This window comes from Coturnix japonica, chromosome 2 (assembly GCF_001577835.2).
Source record: "Coturnix japonica isolate 7356 chromosome 2, Coturnix japonica 2.1, whole genome shotgun sequence".
Lineage (NCBI taxonomy): Eukaryota > Metazoa > Chordata > Aves > Galliformes > Phasianidae > Coturnix > Coturnix japonica.
In genome coordinates this window covers 105,349,934-105,376,780 of record NC_029517.1, presented here as the reverse complement: position 1 = coordinate 105,376,780, position 26,847 = coordinate 105,349,934, and the positions used below count along the sequence as shown (strand labels likewise).

The following is a 26,847-nucleotide window of genomic DNA, read 5'->3' as shown; positions in this document are numbered from 1 at the left end:
CTCAAAGTGACAAGGGGACCTTCTACAGGCGAAGGTGTCTTGACAGCTGTAACACTTTTAAAATCTTTATTCTGTAATAGCAAGTGCACTATCCTATCTCAAGAAGATAAACTTGTTACAGGGTAAGAAGTGACTGCACTACTATAATTCCTGTGTTTTTTGTGTATGTTACATTTATAAACATATGGCACTAGTTCTTAATGAGTCTCAAAAGCACCATTTGAAAGTAAAATAAGTATTTTCTTTGCCTAATATTAATTACAGCAAGAAGTTCCAAGACTGGCTTCAATAGCCATTTAGATCATTTTTAAGAGTATTATGACTAACACTGAAACAAGACACTCTGTGTCTAATACGAGCCAATAACAGGTCTCTGTTTTAAAACAGGGATTAAATGTGATTCAGCTCCCTTTTTTAAAAAAAAACCAAACTTTCAAATGTGTCATTATAAAGATGCTTCAGAGTTCTGAGATGGAATTTTTAGACTAACTTTCCTGAAACCTAGCCCATGCCAGCGTAATCATGAACTGAGTGTGTGTTATGCAGTAAGGCATAATGGTCCTTCTGCTGGTCTTTAGAGCTATAAAATGCATTAATGCACATAAAAGAAGATTCTGAAAGATGTGCTGCCCCATTCCAGCCCACCTTCCTTCCTATTGTGAGTACCAACTATTCTTTGAAATCCAGGTGTATGAGGTTTGGTTTCTGAGTCTCTATTTTTCCTTTGTAAAAACTAAGCAAAACAAAACAAAACTAAAACATTGCCACATATAAAAGATAATTATGTCTCCATTAACTTTTAATTTATATATATTTACTTATTTTTCCCAAATTTATTTTCCTGCTTGTGTTATTGTTCCACAAAACACCCTAGCTGATCTGGAAATTCACAGCGGCCGCAGGAATAAGGGATGGTTGCTGCTTCTGGCTGCATGCTGACTTACTTAGGTCTAACTCAAAACTGAAAAACAAAACAAAATCCCTCACCCTACTGGGAGAGAAAAAGCAAGACCCTGCCATTTGACTGCAACAAGTTGTTATATCTTTTCAGTCGTGTTATGAAACTAAACTTGTGTCTGCCCTTTTTCCTGTCACTGACTCATCATTTCCTTCTTTATTCTCATTTCATCACCTGTCCCCCACAACGATTTTTCCCTCACCTCACCTGTCCACCTTCAGCCTTCCTACTGCCTTAGTGTAACTTCAGAGCGAATGTAAAGGTGGAGGAGTAAGTTGCAGCAGCATTTTGGAGGGTATAAAAGTATAAAAGGACACAGCATCACTTTGGGAGCTCAAAGTCCTATTGAATCCACCCGACCTGAAGTCTGAATGACTAAGGATGGACGTCTGCTGCTCGATGGGAAGGCTCACATGGATTGCAGTGGGATGGCAGGAGAAGCTTTGCCTTGGGTGATGTCACTAGCATGACACATTTTCTTCTGGGGCTAGAAGTTTGCCTGTATAAAGTCATTTCAAAGGCAAAGAGGAGTAAATGGACCAATTAAAAGTGTGTTATTTGTACTGGGTCATTTGATTTTGCACTGCAGCTGGCACAGTTCCACCTGCAACTTAGAGCTACAAGAGAAAGTCAACAGCAAATGATTCAATAGCTACCCTGGGTTGCAACTTCCTGATACCAATTTGTGCAACAGCCTTAAAGTTAAGTAAATCTACTTCATTACAGAACATACTTCAGGCATAAAAATATAAATTCAGCATGAGTCATCGTGCTGTGTTGTGCTGTGCTGTGAATATCCACTTAAGCAAGGAATTCAAATCAACATTGTTTAGCTAATAGACTGACACAGTTTTGAGAGTTGCTTCATATAAAGGGAAAATTAATTAGACAATTCATGAAAGGTGTCTTAACAGTAGCAAGATAAGGATCTTGATAAAACGCAATTACCCCATATTTGCAGCGTACTCTACAGTGTAAAATACTTTGTCATACTTATGACAAGGCTATGAAACTGATAAACGTGATCAGAAACACAACACAGCGACAGTATTTGTACAGATGCTTTTTCATTTCAGTAATGTATGACTGACTTGAGTATTATTACTCATACTAGGGAATGAAAAGGAAGTCTTTATGAACTTAAACATGCCACCAAGATAATTTTCTTTTCTTTTTTTTTTTCCTTTTTTTTTTTCTTTTCTTTTTTTCCCCCCCTGATTAGAAACATGATTTAAGTTGGAAAAAGCTTTAGATGAAAACACAGTTCTGTCTGTCTGTATGTATCACTTTCCTCTGTTAGCAATAAGAAGACCTGCCTGAATGTCAGGGAACCTGATGTGACAGTATCAGTGGAGTGTGGGTTTTGGTGTGATGCTGCAACAAGAACTGAATCCTGTTATTGTTTTCTCTGTGACATACAAAATTCCCTCTCACAAAGCATGTTGAGAAGCGTGTTGTAGTTATCTGGCTATGGTAACTAGTACTGATCAGCAGCAGTTTACTTCTGAACTGCACCTGAACACTGAGAGACGTTTATGTTGTAAGGTCATGTCCTCTGCGTATAATGGCGATGTAATCATAAACCTTGGTTCTGACCTAGGCTCTGAAGTGATCCTGGAAATATGACTGAGTTGTCGCTTTTAGACAGTGTTTGAATATTGCAAGCAAGTGCAGCTGTTTCACCAGGATAGTGTGCCAGATTCGTTCAGGGCATTTGGAATTGCTGCTTTTTTTGTGGAGTAAAAATCTCATTTTAGAAGAGGACTGGTGCTGCCCATTTGGGCAGATCCCACTTTCTTCACCACTCCCTTCTAATTAGACTGTTTTTTGTTGAATTCCCAGCTCCAGAATACATTCAAACATAATTTTTTATATATGGTCTTACCCTCTGAAAAACTCTTCCTGAAAAGCACAATGTTCAACAAATAGAGAAGTAATTTGTCCTGTAAGAATTGATGTAATACAAGGGGGAGAGTGTAGGATAAGCATGGAAATATTCAGTTAAACATACAAGGACAGTACTGGAGGAGACAAGAAGAATGAAGGAATTAATCACTGTATAACAGAAATAGTTATGTGAAATTTGCCACTTTCCATCTATTTTGCAGTGTTTAAGAAGCAGTAAGAATGAGATAATATCTTAGGAGGTTTCCAGATTATACAACGTTGCCTTCGCGATGTACAGATATGATTGATTTTAAACATCATGGCTCTAGCAGTTTTCAATGTTATAAATAATGCATGGAACGCAGTGTCAGTTCTAGAAGTGTGGGCATTTAGGTCAAGATATCAAACACGTCACCTCCACAGTGTTCTCTGCAAAATCCATTATCTTGTCTGTGGCAGCAGTTCAACATCAACAGACTTCTGTTGTTATTCAATAAATGCCCACTGCCAGGTGCAAGCGTGTCAATGACACTCAAAGATAAATCTAGCCATTCAACTATAAGTAGGAACGTCAATAGCAGTGGGTTTTTCTTGGGTCATACACATTTAATTTGCAGAGGACTTAATTTATGCTGTGTTTCACTGGGTCCTTCAGTATGGAAATGAAGGAGTACCATATAAAGTATTAAAAAGGATTTCTGCATCATATGTTTTTTTTTTGTTTTGTTTTGTATAAATGCTTTTGGTACAAAAAATTGCTTCTTAGGGTGCCATTCTACCGAGAAGTCCTACTGTTAGGGAACACTGATAAGACGGCAGCAAAAACATTGAACACGGTTGTGCTGTGAAAGAGATGAAGACAGTGAAAGGAAAATCTTCCCAGACTGGGATATCTCTGGATTTTATCTGGATAGGATTGGTGCTTCAGATTCCAAATAGCTTAGATTTGAAAAAATTGTCAAATCTGGAAAGAACGGTCCTCTGTTTACTAGGAAGCTTAAATATTTAGGCTGAAATATGTAGTACCATACTTTGAAGGATTCCCTTTGGAGATAAAGAAACTTATCTTCATTTTTGGTTCTAAGTCATAAGCAGGATGATATTTTAACAAGGGCTATCATAAATTATGCAATTCCTAAGAATTCTTGAGCAACAAAATAGCAGATGTATTTCTGTCAACTATGAGAGATGACTTTGCAGGGTCTAAATTGAGCAATAGTTGCAAGAGCTGTTTGAGAAAAGACTGAAGTATATACTTAAACACACAACTGGTCCCAAACACATCTGCTTCCAGTTAAGCCTGCATGTAGAAGCTTTTCTGAGTAATGTCAAGATCAGTTGGTACCAACGTGCAAAGGGAAAAGAAGACCTGGCCTTGAACTGATGTTCTGGTAAAACAAGTTGATGCGATCAGCTGTTACTGCCTTAAATCCAAATGAACATTGCTTCTATGAAGAAAAAGCTATTTTCTTCTTTTATTAATCTATGCTGTTTTGGCTCCTAATATCTTGCTTTAGCAATGCTGTAAGAAGTTCTGTTCGAATAGCTGCCATATGACAGAAAATGGAGAAACAAGCTGAGGCAGGAGGCACCTTATGGAATAGAAATATGTTAACGCTCTCCTGCACACTCACGACCAGTGCCTTTCTATTCCTGTAATCATCAGGAGGTTGTTCTGAAAGCAGGAGGATCAGTTAGTGATGTTTACATGCCATATCATAATTTTAGTTGGGTTTTAGTGGGTGCTTGGGGTCTGGCTGTCAGATTCTGGCCAGCCATCTGACACTTCTGTCCAGCTCTTACCGGCTTATGTGTTTTTATTCATACTCTGCAGCTGGTCATAAAGCTGACCATTACAAATGTATGGTCTGTGATATTTATTTTATGAGAACATAGATACTTGAGCCAAACCAGACTACACCTAATAAGCTACATTCTAATTTCCTTTACAATATTATCTGTAAGGTGACTGATGGCATGTATTCCTTCAGTATTACAGATGTACTCATACCAAACATTGATATGATAAGACGATAAATATAAATATGAATAATCAGATTCAGTACTTATGCTAGACTTTCAAATAGTGAAGGATATGTGAATAATAAGGTCTGTACAGACTCTATAATGTTGTTTGGATCACAGCCAGAAGAATCTTGCACATTTACCACAGAGCTGATACTTAGATTCAGCAGCACGTCTCCAGTGACTACCTGTAAAGCCTTAAATGACTGTAAAATACATTGAGACTTAATCTAACTAAAATTTCACTCTACAGTCTTCAGGAGTACTCTCCAGGCAGAACACTATTTGTTTAGGGTAGCACAGGGCTACAGTTCCCTGGGAAGACATCCAATATTCTGCATTTCTAATACTGAGGTGAGTAAAAAGAAGGAAGGTCACAAGGAAGGTCAGTGACTGTAGGGTGACATCTATAGCTGCATTTGGGTTCATGGGCACACACTTCATACAAACATGTGTAGCACATCACATTTTTTCCATTCTGTCCACTGTCAGTGCTCATCTGATCTGGCAGTAGATTACAGATCTTTACAAGTTTCAGATCTTTGCTGTTTACAAACTGGAAGGTACAGGAGAGCAGATGGTCGGAGATGTATGGCCATAAAACAAACAGTCCTGAGTCTGAGTTGGTTGCTGAGTCATGCAATCTAAGCTGAAATTTTAAACACAAAGCTTCACAATCTTCATTTTGGGAGGTTTATTTTTATTTTTTATGTTTTTTTTTTTATATATTTTTTTTCCCTCTTGGGAAAATTTCGCAATAAGGTTGTGGTTTGTGTAATTTTTACAAGTGGTTAAAATATGTATGTTTGGCTATGGACTCGATACTGATTATAAATAATGGATTGAGTAGTGCACTGGAGACTGCAGGTCTATCAGAACAAGATCTAAAAAGGTAACTGCTATCCAGAAAACAGTGTTAAGTCCCAAAATTCAAAATTATACCTGAGGAAAATTCCTATGACTCAGACTGCTGGAGAAAAAGAATAAATACTGATGAATTAATTCAACTTTCTAATTACATGTTTATGTAAGGGAAGAGAGAAAGGAAAAGCACAAATGAAAACACCATTAACATGCTCTTATTTGATATTTTCTAAGTATCCATAAGAATTTGGATCTAAGAAGATGGAACGAGTTCAACAAAAATAACCTGCCAGAGGATTTAAGAGCAGCTTGCCTCTAACCCTCCTAAACTAACATATATTCTCATCTCAGCTTGTTTCAGTGGCAATTTGAGAAGAGATCTGTGTCACGATAAGGCTACATTAATCTAGAGAAACCTTTGTTACATGTTATTATTTCTGGTCTCCAGGAAAACTAATAAAATTTTAGCTAAAAATTTGCATCGATTGATTCCCATTTTAAAACAATAGTGTGGGTAACAGTGATGCAGATGAATAGGTATTTCTGTAATGTTTACCGTATTAAAGCAAAACTGAGAAAGGAAATATGTATTAATATAGGAAAAAGAACTTGCATACCGTTTAAGCAACAAAAACCATCAATAGTCACTACTAAAACAACTGGGCTTAATCAGGTGACCTCAGTAAGTTGCATCACATAACCTGGTGACAAATCTGGCTTACAAACTAAGAAGGAAACCATAGTTCCCATCATAATTTCTTGAAGAGCTCTCTGGGATGTGAAGCAAAGACTGCAAAGGAAACTCTTACCCCAACCCATGCTCCGGAGCTGAGCAGAACCCATCATGCTGCTGCTCCCTGTGCACTGGGAGTGACTCTGGCCTGTGTGGAACAGGACCAGCGGTGATGTCACTGAGCACAGGTCAACAACTGAGTTGGGGTAGAAGCCAAAAGCCAATTTGTTTCTGAATATGGCAGGTGACTCATATCTCATTGACAAGACAGACAAAATTTACAGCACTTCCCAGGTTATGAAACTGAAGAGGACAAGGATAGAACAAATTCCCAAGCCTAGGAATTAAGCAAGAAAAAAGATCTGGAGCATGTGCAATCACTGGAAGGAACATCTGGAGGTCATTTAGTCCAAGCTCCTCCTCAAAGTAGGTATGACTTTGCTAGGTTTTGAAAATATCACTGGATGGACCTTCCACAGCCTTTTGGGTAACCTACTCCAGTGCTTAATCACTCTTATAGTAACATTTTTTTTCTCATTCACCTACTTAGCATTTCCCTTGCTGCAACTTGACCATTGCTTCCAGGTTACTTATTTATTTATAAAAGTAAAGGTTACCCTTTTGCTATGCACCTTCAAGAAATGCCTGGGTCTGTCTTTTCTCTAACTAGCTATTAGCTCACTGAAGGCAGCAATTAGATCCCCCTTTGCCTCTTGTTCTTTTGGCTAAACAAACCACCTCCCCTCCTCAGTACCTCCTCACAATCTCCAGGGTCCTCTACTGGATGTAATCCAGATTAAAGGAGGTCCCAACCCAAATGCACACTGAGTAGAGGCAAGTGATCGTTTCCCATGACCCATTAGCTTTGTTCTTGCTAATGCAACTCTGCTTGCATGGTTCTCCCTTCTGCAAGGAATCACTGTAGGCTCAAGATAATGACCAGCTGAATATAACTCAAAAGTGAGCATATCTGTACAGTCATGTACATCACATTTCTGTTATGCTCTTGAGGATGTGACTGAACTTTTGGGAACCATCCTGCCATAATGAGGATTATGAAAAATAGTAAGGAGAGGATGGTGTACAATGAAAATGAGTCAATGTACGAATGTTGCTAAACATTCAAATCAGAAAGAAAAGAATAGTTGAACTGTATTTTGCACGTGCATTTTACAACTATGTTCTCTTAATGAAATTAAAACAATTTCTTTTTTTGTAAGCAAAATCTTGCTGACTTGCAGCTAACTGTAATCCATAGTCTAAATTTCCTTCTTTTTTGGACATAAGTATGAAACAGTTACAGAAATTGTAAAGATGTTCAGTATTTTCCTTTTTTCCCTACTATTCCAGGGTACTTACTTAATAGAAAACAAATTAAAACAATTATATCCCTGAGTATCACATCCGTGAATGTTGTGATAGTTAGCAGGTCTCAGGATCACACCTCATTTTAAAACAAGAACAACAAATTATCTTCTTTTTCAACTCCCAATTGCATTCTCTATTTCAAATGAGCTGGATATTGACTAAAGTAACTTAACATGAAGAACACACTCTCAATATACTTGACAGTGCATTAATTCACCAGCTAGTTCTTTTTAGTTCCAGACATTTAGCAGCAACTTCCCAGTGACTAATAATTGCATTCTTTAAAAGTTTGTCAGCAATCAATCACATATGCTGAAGGTGATTTTAATTGAAATGATCTTAAGTGGTGTAAATGTACGGAGTAAGGTAAAACATCAATTTTAAAAAAAATACATTAAAACAAAGGTATTTTTCTACGTATGCACCTATGTAATTAAACTTAAAGATACTAACCTCAAAAAACAAAATTAATTGACATTAAGTTCCACAAACAAATATTACCTTTTTCTTTTCCAAGAGGTGCAAAACAAGTAGATGAAATCTGCTGGAGAAACCTCATATTAAATGATGATCCCTCAGTATTAAACAATGGAAACCATCTGGGCTAAAGTAAAATCATTTGCCCCATTAACTTTTAATTTTCTTCAAGAATTTTTCTAAGTGGAAAAATCTTGCAGACACTTATTTCACACAGCAATGCCTCACTGAAGGTTATGTTATTCCACTGCTGCTCTATAGATTCACATCCAGTTTATTCTTCACTGACTTGCCCTTCAGTAATGTGCATAACCAGTCCCCGCAGGAGAAGCTGCCCTTGCTTCACAAGGTTGGAATGGGAGTGAATGGGGCGTGAGATCCATGGCTTGTGCACTATGGATTGAGTGAGCCCAGAGGACACCAAGAGGATGCGCTAATGCATCTCAGGATGTTCTGCATGCAGGTGCACTCAACATTAGTATCCCTGCAGGAAGCCTTCAGAATGTTAGAAGGATATCAGACAACTCTGCTGTCTTTGCTTAAAAACATAATTCATATGCACTAAAGACTAGGTCTGAAAGTTTCTCTTACAAAGATCAGTTTGACCTTGTCTTTTGCTTAGCTGTAAGGGCTGGCTGCTGGGGTCTCAGAAGTCAATGTACCTTCTGTATCTTGAAGTCCTGTAGGTGGGAAAGCTGGTATCAAACACCACTGCTCTTGTCAGCTCCTTCTCAGCTGGACACCTTTCCCTTCCTCTGCCTTTGGATCAGAGGTGAGTCCCCAGCACAGGACATAAAGCCAAGTCTGTCACTGGGGACTGTGATCTGGGCTAGGGGCAATGCTCCCCTCTGCTTCAGTTGTGATACCTGGTCAGGACACTTAACCTCATCTATTCACATGTGGAAAAGTTATTACAAACCTGGATTTTGGCATAAGAGGTAGTAAATATAAGAAATAATTGCAAAGAAAATATTTTAGTATTTGAAAACTAAACATTTTAGCGTCTAACAGTCTAAATGACTCCATTGATCTACTTTGGTTTTTATAAAAAATATTCAGTTTTTCAGATTTAATCTCTGTTTACAATGGCAGTGTTTGAACCCCTGAAAACTTTGCCCTTGGGCGAGATTGTGCTATTGTGCATACTCCTTTAAAAGCGACTGAGTTTAAGGAACATGTGTGAGGTGGGAACTGTGGCAGAGGAATGGACCATGGATGTGCCAGCCAAAACATATCCCCATCCAATCTGGGATTAACAGAGATTTACCGTAACACTACGCTCTAATGAGTGACAAGAGCGTGGTGAGGAAGGAGCACGTCTGTAAGTGCACAAGCTCTCCAGAGTGCCTTTGGGTTTCTTTTACAGGGCTATACCTGCCCTGGGTGAAGCTCCGTGGGTGGCTGCAGATGCAAGCACAGCACAGTATGGCTTTATACTCCCTTGAAAACAGCAGGTCGGTATTTCGGTGCCAGGCCTACAGCTGTCTGAAATGGCCTGAGAAAACATCTGAGGGAAAAGCGTGAGTGCCTCCCTGAGAGAGACCGCCTTGCAATCCTCAGGAGAGGTGTGCAGGGATGGGGACAGGAGGGGAATGGGGGAGGATGTGGGGTGTGATGGTGCCCACCAGACCCTGCCTGCACTAGTCAGAGGTGGAGTCAGTGGGAAGGCAGCCCATCTAGTTCTTCCCCAGAAAATCCAGCTTCATACTCTGCTATGGATACAGTATTAATTGAGAGTCAGCTGAACAGAATTTGGGATGTGACTCACTTTTTCTTAATTTCATAGAACTATTTAGGTTGGAAAAGACCCTTAAGCAGATCATGACCATACACATAGCACCACCAATTCCACCACTAAAACATGTCTCTGAGCACCATGTCTACACATTCAGGCTGGAAATTAGGAAAAATTTCTTTTCAGAAAGAATGCTGAAGCATTGGAACAGGCTGCCCAGGGAAGTGGTGAAGTCCTTGGAGTTGTTCAAGAAATACAGGCATGTCACACTGAGGGTCATGGGCTAGTGGGCATAGTGGTGATGGGCTGAAAGTTGGACTAGATGATCTTAGCGGTCTTTTCCAACCTTACTGATGCTGTGATCTCTTAAATACCACCAGGGTTGGGGACTCCATCATTTCCCTGGGAAGCTTGTCTCAATCCTTGTTCCAAGAGTTTCGTTATTCTTTCTATGAAGAAATTCTTCCTTATTATCCAGTCTAAGCGTCCCCAGGTACAACCTGAAGCCATTTCCCATCAATTATCACCTGAGAAAAAAAGCTGACTCCCACCCTGCTACAATCTCCTTTCAGGTAGCTGCAGAGAGCAATAATGTCTCCCCATCATCATCTTATGAATTAAACAACCTCAGTTACTTCTGCTGCTCCTCGTATTTCTTGTTTTCTAGTCCCTTCATCAGCTTGTTGCTCTTCTGTGAACATGTTCCAGCAACTTAACATCTTGAAGTGAGGGGCCCAAAACTGAACAAAGTACTCAAGGTGCAGCCTCACTGGAGCCAAGTACAGGGGCACAACCACTTTCCTACTTCTTCTGGCCACAGTCTCTGACACAAGCCAGGATGTCATTGGATTTCTTGGCCACCTGGGCACACTGCTGGCTCACATTCAGATGGCTGTCAACTAACACACTCAGGTTATTTTCTGCTGGGCAGCTTTCCAGACATTCTTCTCCAATCCTATATCATTGCATTAGGTTGTTATGATTCAAGTGCAAGACCAGGCATTTAGCCTTGTTGAATGTCATACAACGGTCATACAACTGGACTCAGCCCATAGATCCAACCTATCCAGATCCCTCTGTAGGGCGTTTCTATTCTTATGCAGATCAGTATCCTTCCCAACTTGTGTCATCTGCAAACTCACTGAGTCCCCTCAGAAAGATTGTTGACAAAAATATTAAATAAAACCTACTTCAAACAAAAAATATTCCCTCTCTGTCCCATTTAGTTCACTTCCCATATAAGCAATACAGAGCTGCTGGTACTGGTGTCCTACTTAAGGAAGCAACAACATTGTTTATTTTGTAAGTAGACATTTATATCTGTGTATCAGCTTCAAGCATCATGCTGAAAATTTTAAGACTAGAGGAAGAAAAAGTAACATTTGAGTATGGATATCACCATCTGATTCTTTACAGTAATCTTAAATAGTAAATATTTCTAAGGAAGGGGGCCCTTCCCCTAAAGGATTTTAGATAAATAATAAAGCATGATGATTGCTATGGATCCAAAAGACATATTCCTGAATTTGTTTTGATATGTATCTCCCTGTGGCATACAGAGAACTGCAATTGCTGTGGCTTACCTGTCCTGGTTGTTCACAGGCTGTCTGGTATCTCGCTTGTTGGCATAATTCTTTTACCCTTTCATACTTTGGCAGTTGATTAGATTGCTGAGTGTTTTTGTTAGCTTCCTCTTTTTTGCGCAGAAATTTGCTTTAAAAAAAAAAAATAAAAAAAAATAGAATATTTAGTATATATTCTTCCAAACTCTGGAGATGATGAATTTAACTGGAAAAACAAAGCTAATTGAACACTAAATGTCTTCAAAGGAGGAAAATCCCCACATTTCTGCTAGTGACATTTAATGACAAAAAATTAATGTAGTGAAAAAAAGGCTCATGTGGACGTTACCTGAAGAGAAATAAGGGCTGATGAAATATGCTTAACCGATAAAGTTCAGCATCATTCACATGTAAATGGTCTTTCACAAAATACAATACTGTGAAACAGTATTTTGAAAAGCCCCACTGAACAGACTACAGGGCTTCCACACTCATTCAGCACAGTGTATCTCATACACACTGTTCTGTAGTACTCACACAAGAATTTCATAATCTGCAGAACCATAAAATACCAGAAGGAAATTGCTGAGACTTTTTTACATAGAGAAAGCTTTCACAACAGGAATTGTCAAGGTGAGAGAGTAAAGAGGTATTAGAGAAAAGAGTAATTATACTCATAAATCTCATTTACACATAAGTCTTTTCTTAGATAGAACACAACCAAAGAATGCTTCTAATCTGTGGTGAAAAATAAAAAATCAGTTGATAAGAGGATATTGCACAGCTGGATATGAAACAGAGAATTGGAAAGAAATGAGTCAGATGATGACATAAGTGGTCACAAGTACAATGTTTGAGAAGGAGGAGGTATAGGCTAGGAGAGTTGCCAGAAAAACATGCTTTCAAACTTCTTAGGGGGCAGGGACCTCACAGCACAGCAGTATGCACAGCCAGAGGTAGGAAATGAAGAAACAAGTCAGGTCTGTAAGTTTGCTTGCAAAATTTACAACTTCTCTGACCATAAAGGGAAAGAAGAGATGGCAAAAAAGGAAAACAAATGAGTGTTCCCACCAGGCAGGCTCTCTCAAAACTCTCAAACCCCTAATAATTACCCTCTTTCCACCAGGAATGTGTCACGCCAGATTTTGGTCTTCTTGTTTGTTCGAAACCTGAAAGCAAAATAACAATACTTACTGCTGACTCCTATGTACAGCACTGCTAGTGTTAACCATTTATTTTTTAAAGCACACCTCACCTCTTTGCTTATGTATACATGCAGTTTTACTATCTAAGAGAATCTTCAAATAAGAAAGACGTTGTTGCAAGCCTGACACAGCTTATTTTCATTGAATCTATTTCTCCACTCAGTTATTGATTACTTAGGTGTTTTCTCCTCAACTGGCAAAAAAACTCAAGCCTGATACTCACCTATTTCCTGGTCTCTCCAAGTCTAGAAGCTTTAGGACAGATTTGCCATCCATATCTGGAGGTGTGTCAAGTCCTGCAATATCCAGAATTGTTGGTGCAAGATCAATATTCAGAACTATCTGAGGCACTCTGTGAATCAAGAGAAAAGGTCGTAGTTGTCATATGTTCAATATGCAAGTCTTCACATTTTCTCAGAATTAGAAAGGTAATTAATGTTTATCAGGGCTTTGAAGATGTAAAGCTCTACACAAGAGCTATGTTTAGAAACCTCTCTTTGAAGGCTACAGCTGTGAGAGTAAGAGGTCAATACTGCAGAATATAATTACAAAGAAAATGCTAAGCACAATAAAAGGAAGAGGGGCAACTGTTATGTGATACTTATCTGCTCGACAAGGAGGGTACACAGCGTGCCAGCTATTCTACTGCAGAAAGTGAACAGTAAAGATAAGCTTCTACTTTTCAAAAGCAAACCCCAAACTGTGTAGAATATGCTCCACTAGGAGAGACTGAAGGAACTAGGGTTGTTTAGTCTGGGGAAAAGGAGGCTGAGGGGAGACCTTATTGCTCTCTTCCAATATCTGAAAGATGACTGCAGTGAGAGTGGGGTTGGTCTCTTCTCACTGGTGACAGGTGACAGGACAAAGAGAAATGGCCTCAAGTTGTGCCAGGGGAGGTTTAGGATGGTTATCAGGAAAAACTTATTTACTGAAAGGGTAGTTAAGCACTGGAATAGGTTGAGTCACCATCCCAGGGTGACTCAGGGACATGATTTAGTGGAGGGTTTTTATTTAGGGCAGTATGGTTAGGTCATGGTTGGATTTGATGAACTTAAAGGTCTTTTCCAACCTGAGTGATTCTATGATTCTATGAATATTTATGGTAATCTTCAGGGCAAACCCCTACCTTCTTTATAGTAGGGGTGATGGAGCACAGGAAGAGGTTGCCCAGAGAAAGATTGTGGAGTCTCCTTCTATGGAGATCTTCAAGACCCATCTGGATGCTCACCTGTGAGACCTATTGTAGGGTACCTGCTTTGGCAGGGGGATTGGACTCAATGATCTCTTGAGGTCCCTTCCCCTGTGGTCTTGTGAAATCTAGCCTTATAGCAGTATAGGTTATACAGTTTTCTCTTCTACATTATAACTTATTAACAATATGCAAAGTGAAAGACATTTCTCTTTTTATGAGTCATTGTTCTGCAGTCATAGGGCATCTATTATGAAATGAAGCTAGACAGAGTGATAATTACAAGTACTTAGAAAAAAATTATATTAGGTAACAGCTGTACTAAAGACATAAGACAACGTACACAGATCCTGGCTCTACACTTGGACCACGAATAAAGAAAGGAACTCGAATATCAAAGTCATATGGCATTGACTTCCCCTTGACCAGTCCAAACTGCCCAATATGGTAACCATGGTCAGCTGTGTAAATAATGTAGGTATTCTCCAGCTCTCCCATTTCTGCAAGCATTTGGTATAACTGAAATAGAGTACAGGGAAAACATAAAATTAAACATGGTAAAATGTGATTTCTGCACAATTATGTAAAACAATTATTTTACTATTTTAGAATCAAAGAATTAAGCACGGCATCAATGAATTTACTGAAACTGACATTTTGGGGATGGGCATTTTTACATCTTGTCTCTACTGTGATGATAAAATCATTCACCTTAGAAGTTCAACTTTATATTTCACAGAGGGGAGTTTGCTCTGAGGAAAGAGAGGAAACCCAGACAGTTGTAATACCAAAATATGGTACTATTAGTGTGTCCAAAGTGAATGTATACTGAGACACAGCTTGGGAAAAAAGCTCTGCTACAGCTTTAGGGTAAATGTTATTCAGATTTGATTTACTGTGTTAGTCTACAGCTTTCCCATTCCTTACAGTTGTGGGCTTGGGAAAAGGCTGTAAATTTTTATTAAAGTTTAAAGAAGTCTCTCTAGGGAAAGAACTTTGGTCATGGTGATTGAATTTTGAACAAAAAGTCATGCAGACTACGCCGTTCATGTATCATATTACCTATAATTAGCAGTACACTGCATTGCGTAACTTCAGCAAACACGAGCAGACTGACACCTGAGTTGCTGTGATTTGCCAATTCCCAAATTTCAGAGGAAGGACTAACTGTGAAGGGAATGTATGAAATGAAGTTATCATGTGCTAACCTGCATCTATCCATGACACAGGTGATGGATCTCTTGTTAACACCAGTCTTTATATTAGGCCCACTGATTTTTACATTATAAAAAAAATAAAAATTAAAAATCACCAGCCTACTCACTCATCAATTAAAAGATGCAAGGAAGGAGTTTGGCACTACACTGAGGAGAATATAACTAAAATTAATTTGGTTTGGGGATATGTTGAGTAATTCTTTGCATCCCAGGGACTCTCCCCTGGCTGTGAATGGTGGAGGTAAGGAAAGAATTTACTTAATTTTGTTAGAGATTAATAAGAATGAGTAAGCAGGGCCTAAGAAGAAAGCTTGAGAGGAACTTCTTTTTACAGGGCATGTCATGTAGTGATAGGTATAATTGTTTTAAATTGAGAGTAGATTTAGATTAGATAGAAATTCTTCACTATGAAGGTAGTGAGGGAATGGGACAGGTTGCCCAGGGAAGTTATGGATGCTCATCCCTACAAGAGTTCAAGGCCGGGCTGGTTGGGGCTTTGGGCAGTATGGTTTAGTAGATGGTCCTTCAGCTCATGGCAGGGGTGTTGAAGCTAGATGGTCTTTAGGTTCTTTCTAACCCAAGCCGTTCTATGATTTTGAAGTATTCACAGCAGTTTCTTGAACTCACTCTTTCCATAGAGTCATCAACTGACATCAGGGTCTGAAGTCTCTTGCGTTGCAAGACGTTTGTAAACTCCATGTGGATAGGTAGCATGGGCCCCGTGTACTGCATGATCCAGTGCTTATCCATGTTTGGTGCATAGTTATAGCTGGGGGTGCTGGGAGAAAGAGAAAGGAACTGAGCACTTATGCAGTATCATAAGCATCAGAGGAAAGTAGGAACTTGTCTAATACAGGAACAGTCAACAAATGGTTAAATCACGTATTATCTGTGGTAGCTAGTATTCCTTATGGAAAATGTCAAACATCACTTCAGTGGCTTCCAATGTTTTACTTGTCTTTCCAGATTTTTTTTTTCTTTTTTTTTTCTTTTTTTTTTTTTTTTCAGGATCTAAAAATGCTAGCAGATCCATGTTATTATCTGGGATACAGAAAGTCATGTTTGTCAAAAGAATCTGTAATCTTTAAAAATAGTCATCTAAATGATGCATCCCATAAAGATGAGCACAAAAATGAAGAAAGTCAGAGATCCAATGTGATGACTTCTGCTTCACACGAATGTAAACTGCCTTGATGCTTTCAGTTGGAAATAGGTCTTCATATAAATTAAAAGAAACTCACAAGAAATATAGTTTCCTGTGAGATGAAAAATTTCAGTAGCCAGTGCTAAGATAAGAACAGCAAAACCAGTGTTATCAGTTTTTAAGATACTGTGAAACCATTTATTTTTTCACCTCCCATCACCATAGGCATATACAGGCATGGAAAGGACCCTGAGCATAACCTCACAGAACTGGCTGCTTATGCACAAGGTCAGGTCTAACATGAGGCAGCGCTGCAGCTGGCCATCATGACTCCAGATGACTCCAGATCCATGTTCAGCCTTCATCTCTCACCCTTGGTTCTCACCTGAGATACATCTCAGCGATGCCCCTTGATATGGCAGGTATGCAAATTCCAACCACACCAAAATGATGTACAAAACAGAGTGCATTGCCAGAATAACATCAACTAGCAAGACCAAACCAATACTGCTGCCAGTACTAATGCCGAGGAGGAATATGCCACAGAGTTTTATTCAATCAAATAATACTGCTTTAAAAGTTTGCACCAACACTAAAGGGAAGGTCTAAGAGGAGTGTTCTAAACACAAACCTGTGAATTGTTAAAAAAGAGCTAATTAGAGTGAAGGGCATCTTCCTATAAATATCACCTCTGAAGAAAAGGTACAGCAAAAAGCATGTGAAAAGAACTGCAATGCAGATGTGGAAGGTACAAAAACTTTCCATCAATCCTCTTTTCATATTTAGCATAAAAGACAACTAAAAGGTGATCAGAAACTAAACAGAGGCTATGTCCTGTAATTTTTTTACCTATGTATGACTATTTTTCTTTTCTTCTCTCCCACTTGCAGAATTTAGGCTTTGCTTTTTTTGATGAAGTATCTCAGTTTTCTAATAATACACTGCAGTATGTGATGCATATATTATAGCATTACCTCTGCAAAATAAATGTAAATTGCAAATGAATAAATGCTGTTGTATTATTAGCTTAAATTGATTCCAATGGTTCTATTTCATTTTATAGGAGAAATGCTGTTAATAAGTATCATAGTCTCATAGTATCATAGTCTCATGCGGGTTGGAAGGGACCTTAGAGATCATCGAGTCCAACCACCCGGGATTCCAGCCTCCTGTGTAGCAGAGCGGCACTTCTACCACTTGCGCCACAGGGGGGATTTGAACCTAGGGTCTCTGGTGTTGCAACGCGGCATTCCTACCACTTGTGCCATTAATATATATATACAATATATATATACAATATATATATACAATATATATATACACAATATATATATGTTGTTTTAAATATATATATATATATAAAATTTAAAAAGAGAGAGCAATAAAGCCATAGATCTAGGTAGTTGGACACGAATGGTTTAGTGCACATGGTAGTAATGGGTTGACAGTTGGGCTTGATCTTAGAGGTCTTTTCCAACCTTAATGATTCTATGAATCCATGATCTGTTTTTGCTATAGTATATATAACATACAACCAGGTATTCTAAGCCTAAAAATTGACTGAATGGACAGCATAATGCACTGATAATCAAGTACAGTAAGAAATGGACTCCATGCTTTAAATGGAGACCACTTTGAGAATTTAGGTAGCATCTGAATAGTAAGTATGTCTCTAGCACAACCAGCTGATTTTGACTGACCTACTTAGCCACCAGAATCAAGTGAAATGAGGTTTAGACTGGACATAAGAAGGAACTTTTTCTCTCAGAGGGTAGTCAGGCACTGGAATAGCCTGCCCAGGGAGGTGGTGGAGTCGCCATCCCTGGTAGTGTTCAAGAAGTGTCTGGATAGGGAGCCAGGAGATATGGTTTAGGGGTTTTTGGTAGGTAAAGGGAGGACGGTTGGACTAGATGATCTTATAGGTCCTTTCCAACCTTCTGATCCTATGATTCTATGAAAATAGGAATGAGGCAATAGTATCATAGGATTTGTAAAAACTTCTTTGAGATTAAGAAGTATGGAGAGGTTAGCTCCCTACTGAACAAACACAGATGTAAACTGGAATTCCTTTTCTGCTGGAAATTCTTATAATTCAAGGTTGAAAGTCAGAATCTTGGCATTTCTCACTGAAATCTCGTTTTTAAAATGAATGTTTATATGACTGCAAAATTAATGAGCATGAACCAAAGAGTGCAGCCCTCTAGGTTGTCAGCTAGCCCCTAACAGTAGCAGAGGGAGACTTAAACCTTGAAGAAACAAGTCTTAGGAGCTCTGGTCACCTATCAGGTATTAGGTAAGGATACAGAAGACAGAAAGTAAGAGTGCTTCCAGTGCAGTTTCCTCTGTTTCTTTGGAAATTTGTCAAATGAGATATTTTCCCATTAAAGTGCTCAGTCCTGATTAATCAGCGTTTTCCAGCAAAATTAGGCTTTTTTTAAATTTTTTTTTAAAGTTTTTTCAATCTATTTATTTATTTATTTCTCTCTTTTTTCCTCAGCAGACTCCTTTCCTGAGTGCTCCTGCTGAGGAGGGATGAGGTGCCTGTGAGCTGCGCTCAGCCTGCTGCTGTGCCAGGAAGGAGAGCCAGCTGCTGAAGCAGGCTCAGGTCTCATGTTCCCAGCCCACTGTCAGAAGACTCCTCCACTTAATGGATAGTCTATAAAAGCAGCACTCAGGGGTTTAGCAGGGCAGTTAAAACCTTTCACAGACACTTTCCAAATGCATTCTGAATTTTCTGGGTGAGAAATGCAGTAGGCAGAAAGCAAACATAATTTTCCTCCCAAACAATTCTTGCAACGGGGCCTTCTGCAGACTGTTTAATGATGGGAACCAATGGGGAAAGGTGAGATGGAGGTCCTAAATGGAGTGGAAAGAGTAATAGGGAAAATGTAGAAAGGAACCCAGAAGCCCCCTAACCAGTCTGTGTTCCTTACACATCCTTGGGTTTTGTACCATACAGAAGTACATCTGAAAGGCACTGCTTGACAGGTGTCGGATCTGACATCACCCTCTGATTTGTCTACCTTTCTTTCTCTCTTTCTTTTTTCTTTTTATTTCCTAAAACAAACAGAGGTGAATTCTGGGTAGAACACTGCTTGTTTCTGAGCACCTTTCCAAACAAGACAGACCTCTTTTGTGTCAGTGATAACTGTTTATCATAACATTTTTTTTCCTGAAGCAGTTTGTGATATCAGCTAAAAGTTCGGCTCTTAGAAGCCTTTGAAAGTGATCATGGGAAAGTCTGTTACTGTTTCTGCTCTTCCATTTTTGGGAAAGGCTTTGCTCTGTACTGATAAGTACTGCTGTAAAGTAGCACATACAGCTACATTTATTTGACTCTCTTCGGTACTGGGAATATCAGGTTGAAAGCATCTGCCATGTCTTCTACTGCCTTTTGTTGTTCATGGAGGCTATCTTATCTCAAGCCCATTTGTTGATCCATGACCAGAAGACTGTGCTAGGCACCTTCATTATTTTCAGCTTCTCCATGGCCTCCAAGTCTGTAAAGGAGCTGCCTGTCAGTTTTTGGTGCCACACTGCTTTAGCGCAGTGTCTGATTTCAAGGTCACTATTGCCAGTAGATCAGGAAATAGAAAAGCACTTCTTTAACTTTTGAGTGTGTGCCCAAGAAATGAGTGAGAGTTCAATTTACATGTAACAAAAATATATAACATGAAGTGTAGCCCTTCATGTAGATCAGTTCAAAATGACCTACAACATACTACATGAATATTAAATCCAGAGAAAAGGTAAAGATTGAAAAAGCTGTTTGCTGAATTAAAAAGGTACATTATTTGCCCCTACACGGGCTATAGTAGCCAGAGCTAATCTAGACAGCTAGCTCACTTATGTTCACTCATACTGCGCAACTTACTACACAGAGACTTTTTGGTTCTGCATTACAGATCTGTTCTGGCAGTGGAAGATGTCAGATTCATAAAATGCCAAAATCAAACTGCTAATTTAACCAACAAAAAAATCCTGAAACCTTAACAGAAACAAATATTGAAACCAGTCAGGTCCTTTCTCTTAAGGACTTTCTCAGAATGAGAAAAACAATTCACCCTGAGACCTCGTGATCATTTACTTATGTGAATAAATTAACAGAGAAATCATCATACATGTGCAAAAAAGCAAAACTGTAAACTAGTATTAGCCTTCTCTAACATTAGATTACCATCTCCTCAGAAAAGGGCTGAATTCTGTCACATGAGTTCTGTAAGCACTTCATATATCCGCATCAATTTATATTGCTTTACTAACACCACATCATGTTAATTGCATTCAGTCTACTATCTGTTAGACAGTGGTAGGATGCAAAGGGTGATAACAATGTGTTCTGCAGGTGATGGATGGAGTGAATATTTATAAGCACTAGTGTACTTCTTTATTTGAAGAAATCTATGAAATCTACCATAAGTTTATCTATAAACATCAGTTCTAGTAGATATCTGAAGTTATGTTGAGAGAAAAATAATTGTGTTGACATTCAGCTTTGTGGTCTGAATCTCAGAAGCCCAAATAACGTTCAGTTTCATGAACAATCAGGATTTCCTTTCACACCTCTTAATTACTCTTAGTGACAACCCACTTACTGTACTTGTATATTTAAATTTGAAGTTCAAAGTAGAAGAAGTGTCTTAGTCATTTCAAGTGTACCTCAATAACTTTAGGTTGCTCAAAAAACAAAATAGTGGTTGCTTGCACATGAGGACATACTAAAACGGGGTCCTAGCACAGCAAATCATTCAGAAATGAATCACACTAACATCTGCTAGTAAAAGAATGGCCTTTTGTGTGATTTTCAACAAAACAAGTGCAAAAAAGGCCTTCTGAAAATTAGTAGCACAAAAAAGCTATTTTACATATTTGAGAAGAATGTAAGATTCAGCTGGGCTAATGCTGTTTATGCAGTTGTGGTGTCTGTGTGGAAAAGAAACACAGTTCAGTACAACACATTCAAGGACCTCCAAGAATTGAGTGCAACTACAAATTAAGACTTTTTTTTCCTTAAAAGTTACATCCATCCATCCATTTCTATTACAGGTGGGTTATTATGGGAAGAAGCAGACATATCTGGAAATATTTGTTCAATTGAACATACTAAAAATCTCTGTTTGCCTCTATTTACAGCCTCCTAATTCCCTCTTGTTTTTATTCAACAAAAGCAAATCACATCCACAAAACTACTGCCTAAAAATACTGCTTGTGAATACTTCCACAGAGTTCTCAGGGGTCTGTATCCTGAAAGTGCCTGACTAATTTTTTGTTTGGATTGGGAACCCTCCAGTTAGAGAAAATAACAGCGTACTTATATGCCTCAGGACAATTTTCATTTAATAAAAATAAAAGTAAACATAATTTTAAAATAATACCTACGGTAAAACTGATTGTAAAAAATAAGTAGCTTCTGTACAAAATTAGCACCTATATTACTCTTTAAAATGTTACTTACAAACATTGAATTAACAGTCGTGCTCCTTCAGAAAAAAACAGTAAGTAATCAAAGGAAGCAAATGTGTTATTTGCAGTGAATGCAGACCTCCTGAAGAAGCCTAAACCTGAAGAACAGGTTTAGGCATATTGTTCTTGGAAATCAGGAAGTCTAGGTTCTGTCAAAGTTAGTTCACAAACTACGAACCATGGCACAGTTGATATTAATATGGAGTTGAATTTCACCACTCTGAGTGCATTTTAAAAGGGGAATCTTTTAAAACTAAGTACGTTTCTGTATCTGGGGATGTGAGTTGAGAAAGTTTCACTCCTAAAGTGTAACATGCTGCTGTATTTCAGAATAAAGTAGAAAAAAATGTTACTCATTACACATAACACCTTTTTATTTTAGGAAGCATCACTTAGAGCTACTGTTAATTGTGTATCTAGAATCTTTCTGCATCTCTAAATCACGGTGTTTCTTCTGATAGGAAAAGGGGGAATGGTTTTAAACTAAGACAAGGGAAGTTTAGTTTGGATATTAGGAGGAAGTTTTTCACACAGAGGGTGGTGACACTCTGGAACAGGTTGCCCAAGGAGACTGTGGATGCCCCATCCCAGGAGGCATTCAAGGCCAGACTGGATGTGGCTCTGGGCAGCCTGGTCTGGTGGTTGGAGACCCTGCACATTAGGGGGGTTGAAACTAGGTGATCATCTTGGTCCTTTTCAACCCAAGTCATTCTATGATTCTATGATGCTAGTCATGTTTAAAGTCACAGTGATGTTTGAGGTAATTCTTGTCACTTATCTCTAAGTCAGCAGTCCAGGCAGGCTTAAGGCTATCACTGACAATAGGCATTAACACATCAAGATTTATTACTGCTGCAAATGTATGAGCCCACTCTGGTGGGTGTCCATATCACAAGAAAAAAAGTCATAGCTGAGTTTGAGAGTCAGCCCTGGCAGCAAGAGGGCATCCTGAATCTGTAGCCATTTGATACTCCAAATTCACAATTAAGATTGTTTTGGGGATCAGGAAGTTCAACAGTGTTGCTGTTTATGCTTCACTGCTGCAAATGAACTGCTATGACCAGGCCTGTGTGTTCAGCACCTTTCATACTACATATATTCAAACAATGAAAGCTTTTCCACTTGGCTTTTCTCACATCGTTTTGGGAAGCCTTCTAGTCTTATCTCAGATAGCATTTCTAGCTGCTTTTTCTAAGATCTTCTGCCTGCCAATAGGATTAATTCCAGGTAGTCATAAAATCTGCTTGTCAGTCCCCCTGCCAGCCTGCAAGCAGTGCTTCAGATTTCCATTTTTTACATTCTTCAGTAAATCTGCCACCTGCAGACTTTTGCTTCTAATGTTTGTTTACTTCACAGTTTATAAATAGCTTAGGTTGGATTCACAGTTCCCCTAAGACTGATTCACCCTGGAAGGTAAAGGGAAGTTAAAGTGCCAGAGGCCCTGAGCATAACAGAGAATTCAGGCTTTCATTAGAGCATCCTTTGAGCCAGTCTTCCTGCTTCATTGTGTGATGGAACAAGACTGCCCTGTAATAGCAGCCAGGGACACCTGGAGAGCCATCTCCTGTGTCATAGCGTCACATCTAACAACAGTATTTCCAAGGTCTAGCAACCTCACTACACAACAGATGATGCTCATTACCACAGAAAAAATCTATACACTGCTTTCATCTCACACACCCTCTCCAGTAGCAGTTATTGCCACCTAAATCATTTCTGTGCATAGTTAATGTGTTAGTATGGTTTGTTTTCAGAAAATGTACTCATTATGGTAGACAGTAGCCAGCTGCCAAACTTTTGGAAACATTTTTAACTGTCAGAAATAGGAATGTTCTAACGTGAGGACATTCGGGATGTCTGGAATGAGAAGAGATGCTTAAAAGCAATAGAGAGTTCCTGTTGCTTCTAGTACAATAAAGTTTATGTTTCATCTTAAAGTAGAGATAATGAAAATTAACAGGGATCATTTAAAATTAATGTTCAAACAGTGCACACATCATTACTTTTTTTGTCCTTGTAAGACTTTGTATACCACTCCAGTGAGCAGCTTATACTGAGGAGATATATGGTAATGATGGTATGTAAGTCTTCTTTTCCTTTTGGATTTTTCTTTTTTTGTTTTTTTGTTTTTTCATAACTCTTATTTTTGTTCATGGCATTATTCTCTGTTGCATGTATTTGATTTTCTTCTTTGAGTGCTGTTAGTGGGCAAAAGAGATCAACAGATTAAGGGCAGAACTCTCCCTGAACAGGAATATTTCCTTTCATAGCCACTCCTCTCTGCATATGTGCAAATGGAAAACATTTTCTAACCAAACTTTCTTCTGTTGTTTGTTTGGTTTGGTTTTAATTTATAAAGGCAATAGTTCAATTAAATGATAGGCACTTCACGAGCAAAGAAATGTCAAATAATATAAGGGCCTGCTTCAGTTACTGTTCTTTTAAGAAAAACTTCCTCTCACATGTGGTTGTCAGGCTATCTTAATTCTTGGTTTGTAGGTATAACCTTCCATCTCAGTTTGTAAAGCCAGCAAGCAGCTTTTGACCTGGCTTCCCTTCTTTGTTGGAGGTAGGCGTTACAGTAACATGATATAGCAACTACATTTTTAAAAACAAAATCCAAGGTCAGATGGCTGTCACCCAAGGTCAGAAAAAAAAAAAAAAAAAAAAAAGAAAGCAGATGCCAATGGTACTTGACCACCAAGGAAGAAAACGTAAGGGTTAAATGTTCAAATTACACAAACCTTGGCAGGAAGGATTTTATTGTTCTCCTGTTGTTTTCACAGGGAGCGCTGAGTACGTCTGTGTGAACTTCTTGTATCTTTTAGTGAGAGCATATTGCTAATGTTTTTGGCAGAAAAATCAATTATTTGGTAGCTTCAGCCACACAAATTGGCCTTTTATCTTTGAGTTGTCTCATCTTTTGGGTTTCAGACTCTAACACAGGCCGCCAGTCAGTGTGCTAAGAAATAAAAAACAACCCAGCAAATCTCTCTTGAGGCTGCTAGAAAAGAAATTCTTTGCAAGAAGGCTGCTGAGAAACCAGCAGCAGAAGAAGATAACAAGAAGCACAGCTGATTCTCATATTTTGGGCTGTTTCACAAATAGCCCAGCAGAACAACATATCTAGCCTCCAGGAGTCCATGCAAATAAAAAGCAATTTACACAGGTACTCAGATGAAACTAAGTCTGAGAAAACATAGCTAGCACCTTCACTTAATCTTTTGAGGTGATGTGTGACTTATAATAAAGTGGAGAGGTTGCTAAACTTTTGGAGACTGGCAGCAGAAGCTATAAAAAAGCAGGCTGAAAACACCGAGCAACAAAAAGTTCCAAGAGCATGATAAACTGATGCAAGTTTATACAAGCACTCTTTTATCAGAAGACAGCTACCACAGAGTCTAAAATGAGCTGCATGACCTCAGGAGAGGTAGGGTGAGATACAATGATGTGCTTTTCTTCCAGCCCTAGTCCCCACTGCTAAGTGGAAACAGTTTGAATCCAACTCTTCTTTATGATGGATTGTCTCCCAGCAAAGAGGATGGCTTGCCTGAGGGCAGGCAATCTGTGCCATGAAATGGCCAACAATCTGTTGAACAGAACAAGAACAAATAGATTATAACCCACTTGCTATGAAAAGAGATGACTGAAAGAAGACATGGGAGGGCTCTTTTAAATCTGAGGTAGTGAATATTCATTATGCCTCATAGGATGTAGGGAATAAGCAAGTGGCATAAGCAAGCCCCAGGTTTGAAAGAGCTGAAAAGGCACTGCTTTGTCCCTGCAGCATGGGGTGACACTGCGGAACTGGCCACCACATGATAGTGGAGCTGCTACCACAGATCAAAGAGAGATCAGACTGATGCAAAGAGGATGGGAAGCGGTGATCTGGCTGCTTCACCTCACTGATGGTTTTCAGAAGCTGCAAAAATAGGAAGAATCTTGTTTTTCTTTTTTAACCTAGGCATTCTCTGCTGCCTACAGCTGGAGCACTTAATTCAAGATACTGAAAAAGATCTTTCATATAATGCAATATGACAGTTTTCAAGTTTTTAAGTCCTATTTTATCTTCAGAACATAACAGAGTGATAGTAATTCTATGCGTTGATTACTAAAGAACCAGCTCCCTTCTCATGCAAACATTTACATACTAAAGTATCAGTCTAATCACTTTTATACACAGGTATGAATTACCCTGAATACTGAAGTTACTCCAAAACGATACTGGCTGGCTTGCGCTACTTGCAGAATCTAGTCTTGGGAATGTGGTAATACTGAGAATATAGGATCAGGGAAGTAGAACTAAGAAAGGTCAGGGAAAGTGGCATCTCTAAACAGCAGCAGACAGTAAGAGGTCAAAAAATCCCCCAAACAAATACTTAACCATGTGCCACAAACAGCAAACATCATTTTGGTCTCAACATTGACCAGTTTATGAATGCAGCTTATGCAGTAAATGCTACTCCTTGCAGTTTTAAACCTGCTAATGTAACAACAAATAACATCCCTGCATGTGAGCCGCTTCAGTATCCAAAATGCAATATATAAACCATGGGGCTTTGCCACCATGAGATGAAGCTGATTCTTCCTCATTTTCAGAGGCTAAATCAATGCATTGTCTGGCTAAAATATTTATTTTCTTTGGTTTCTGTGTTGAAAAAGCACAAAGACTTTGTTTAATCATTAATAGGAAGAGAAGTCCACATGCTCAAAGTAGACAGAAAAGCTTCTCCAACATCTCACTGTGAGAAAAAGGACCCAGAATATTGAAGGTATAAAGCAAGACAGCTTTTTACCTGGAGCTGACCTTAGTTCTGGAAACAAAGCAAAGAGGGCTTTTTACTATTATTATTATAGTATAATCACCAGGGAAGATTAAACATGTTATTTAAAAATCCAGTCTGATAGGCTGTTTTGGGAACCTGCCAGTAGCTAGTCTATAAACAAATCTGGCGCACTTGAAAACTACAAAAGCATGTTTTTACTCTCAGTGCATTCAGTAAGTTCGAGCCCAGGAAGC

General features: G+C 38.8%; 1 protein-coding gene across 4 annotated transcripts in view; it reads right to left on the bottom strand.

Moving 5' to 3' along the window:
* Positions 1-26,847, bottom strand: part of SULF1 (sulfatase 1) — a 125,422-nt gene that overhangs the window by 19,114 nt on the left and 79,461 nt on the right. For all 4 annotated transcript variants that reach the window (XM_015855714.2, XM_015855711.2, XM_015855712.2 and 1 more), the window contains exons 10-14: positions 15,848-15,998; positions 14,347-14,522; positions 13,038-13,166; positions 12,722-12,778; positions 11,631-11,760 (exon numbers count right to left, since the gene is read on the bottom strand). In XM_015855714.2, the coding sequence (XP_015711200.1) occupies positions 11,631-11,760; positions 12,722-12,778; positions 13,038-13,166; positions 14,347-14,522; positions 15,848-15,998 (643 nt within the window). The remainder of the gene's footprint in view (positions 1-11,630; positions 11,761-12,721; positions 12,779-13,037; positions 13,167-14,346; positions 14,523-15,847; positions 15,999-26,847) is intronic.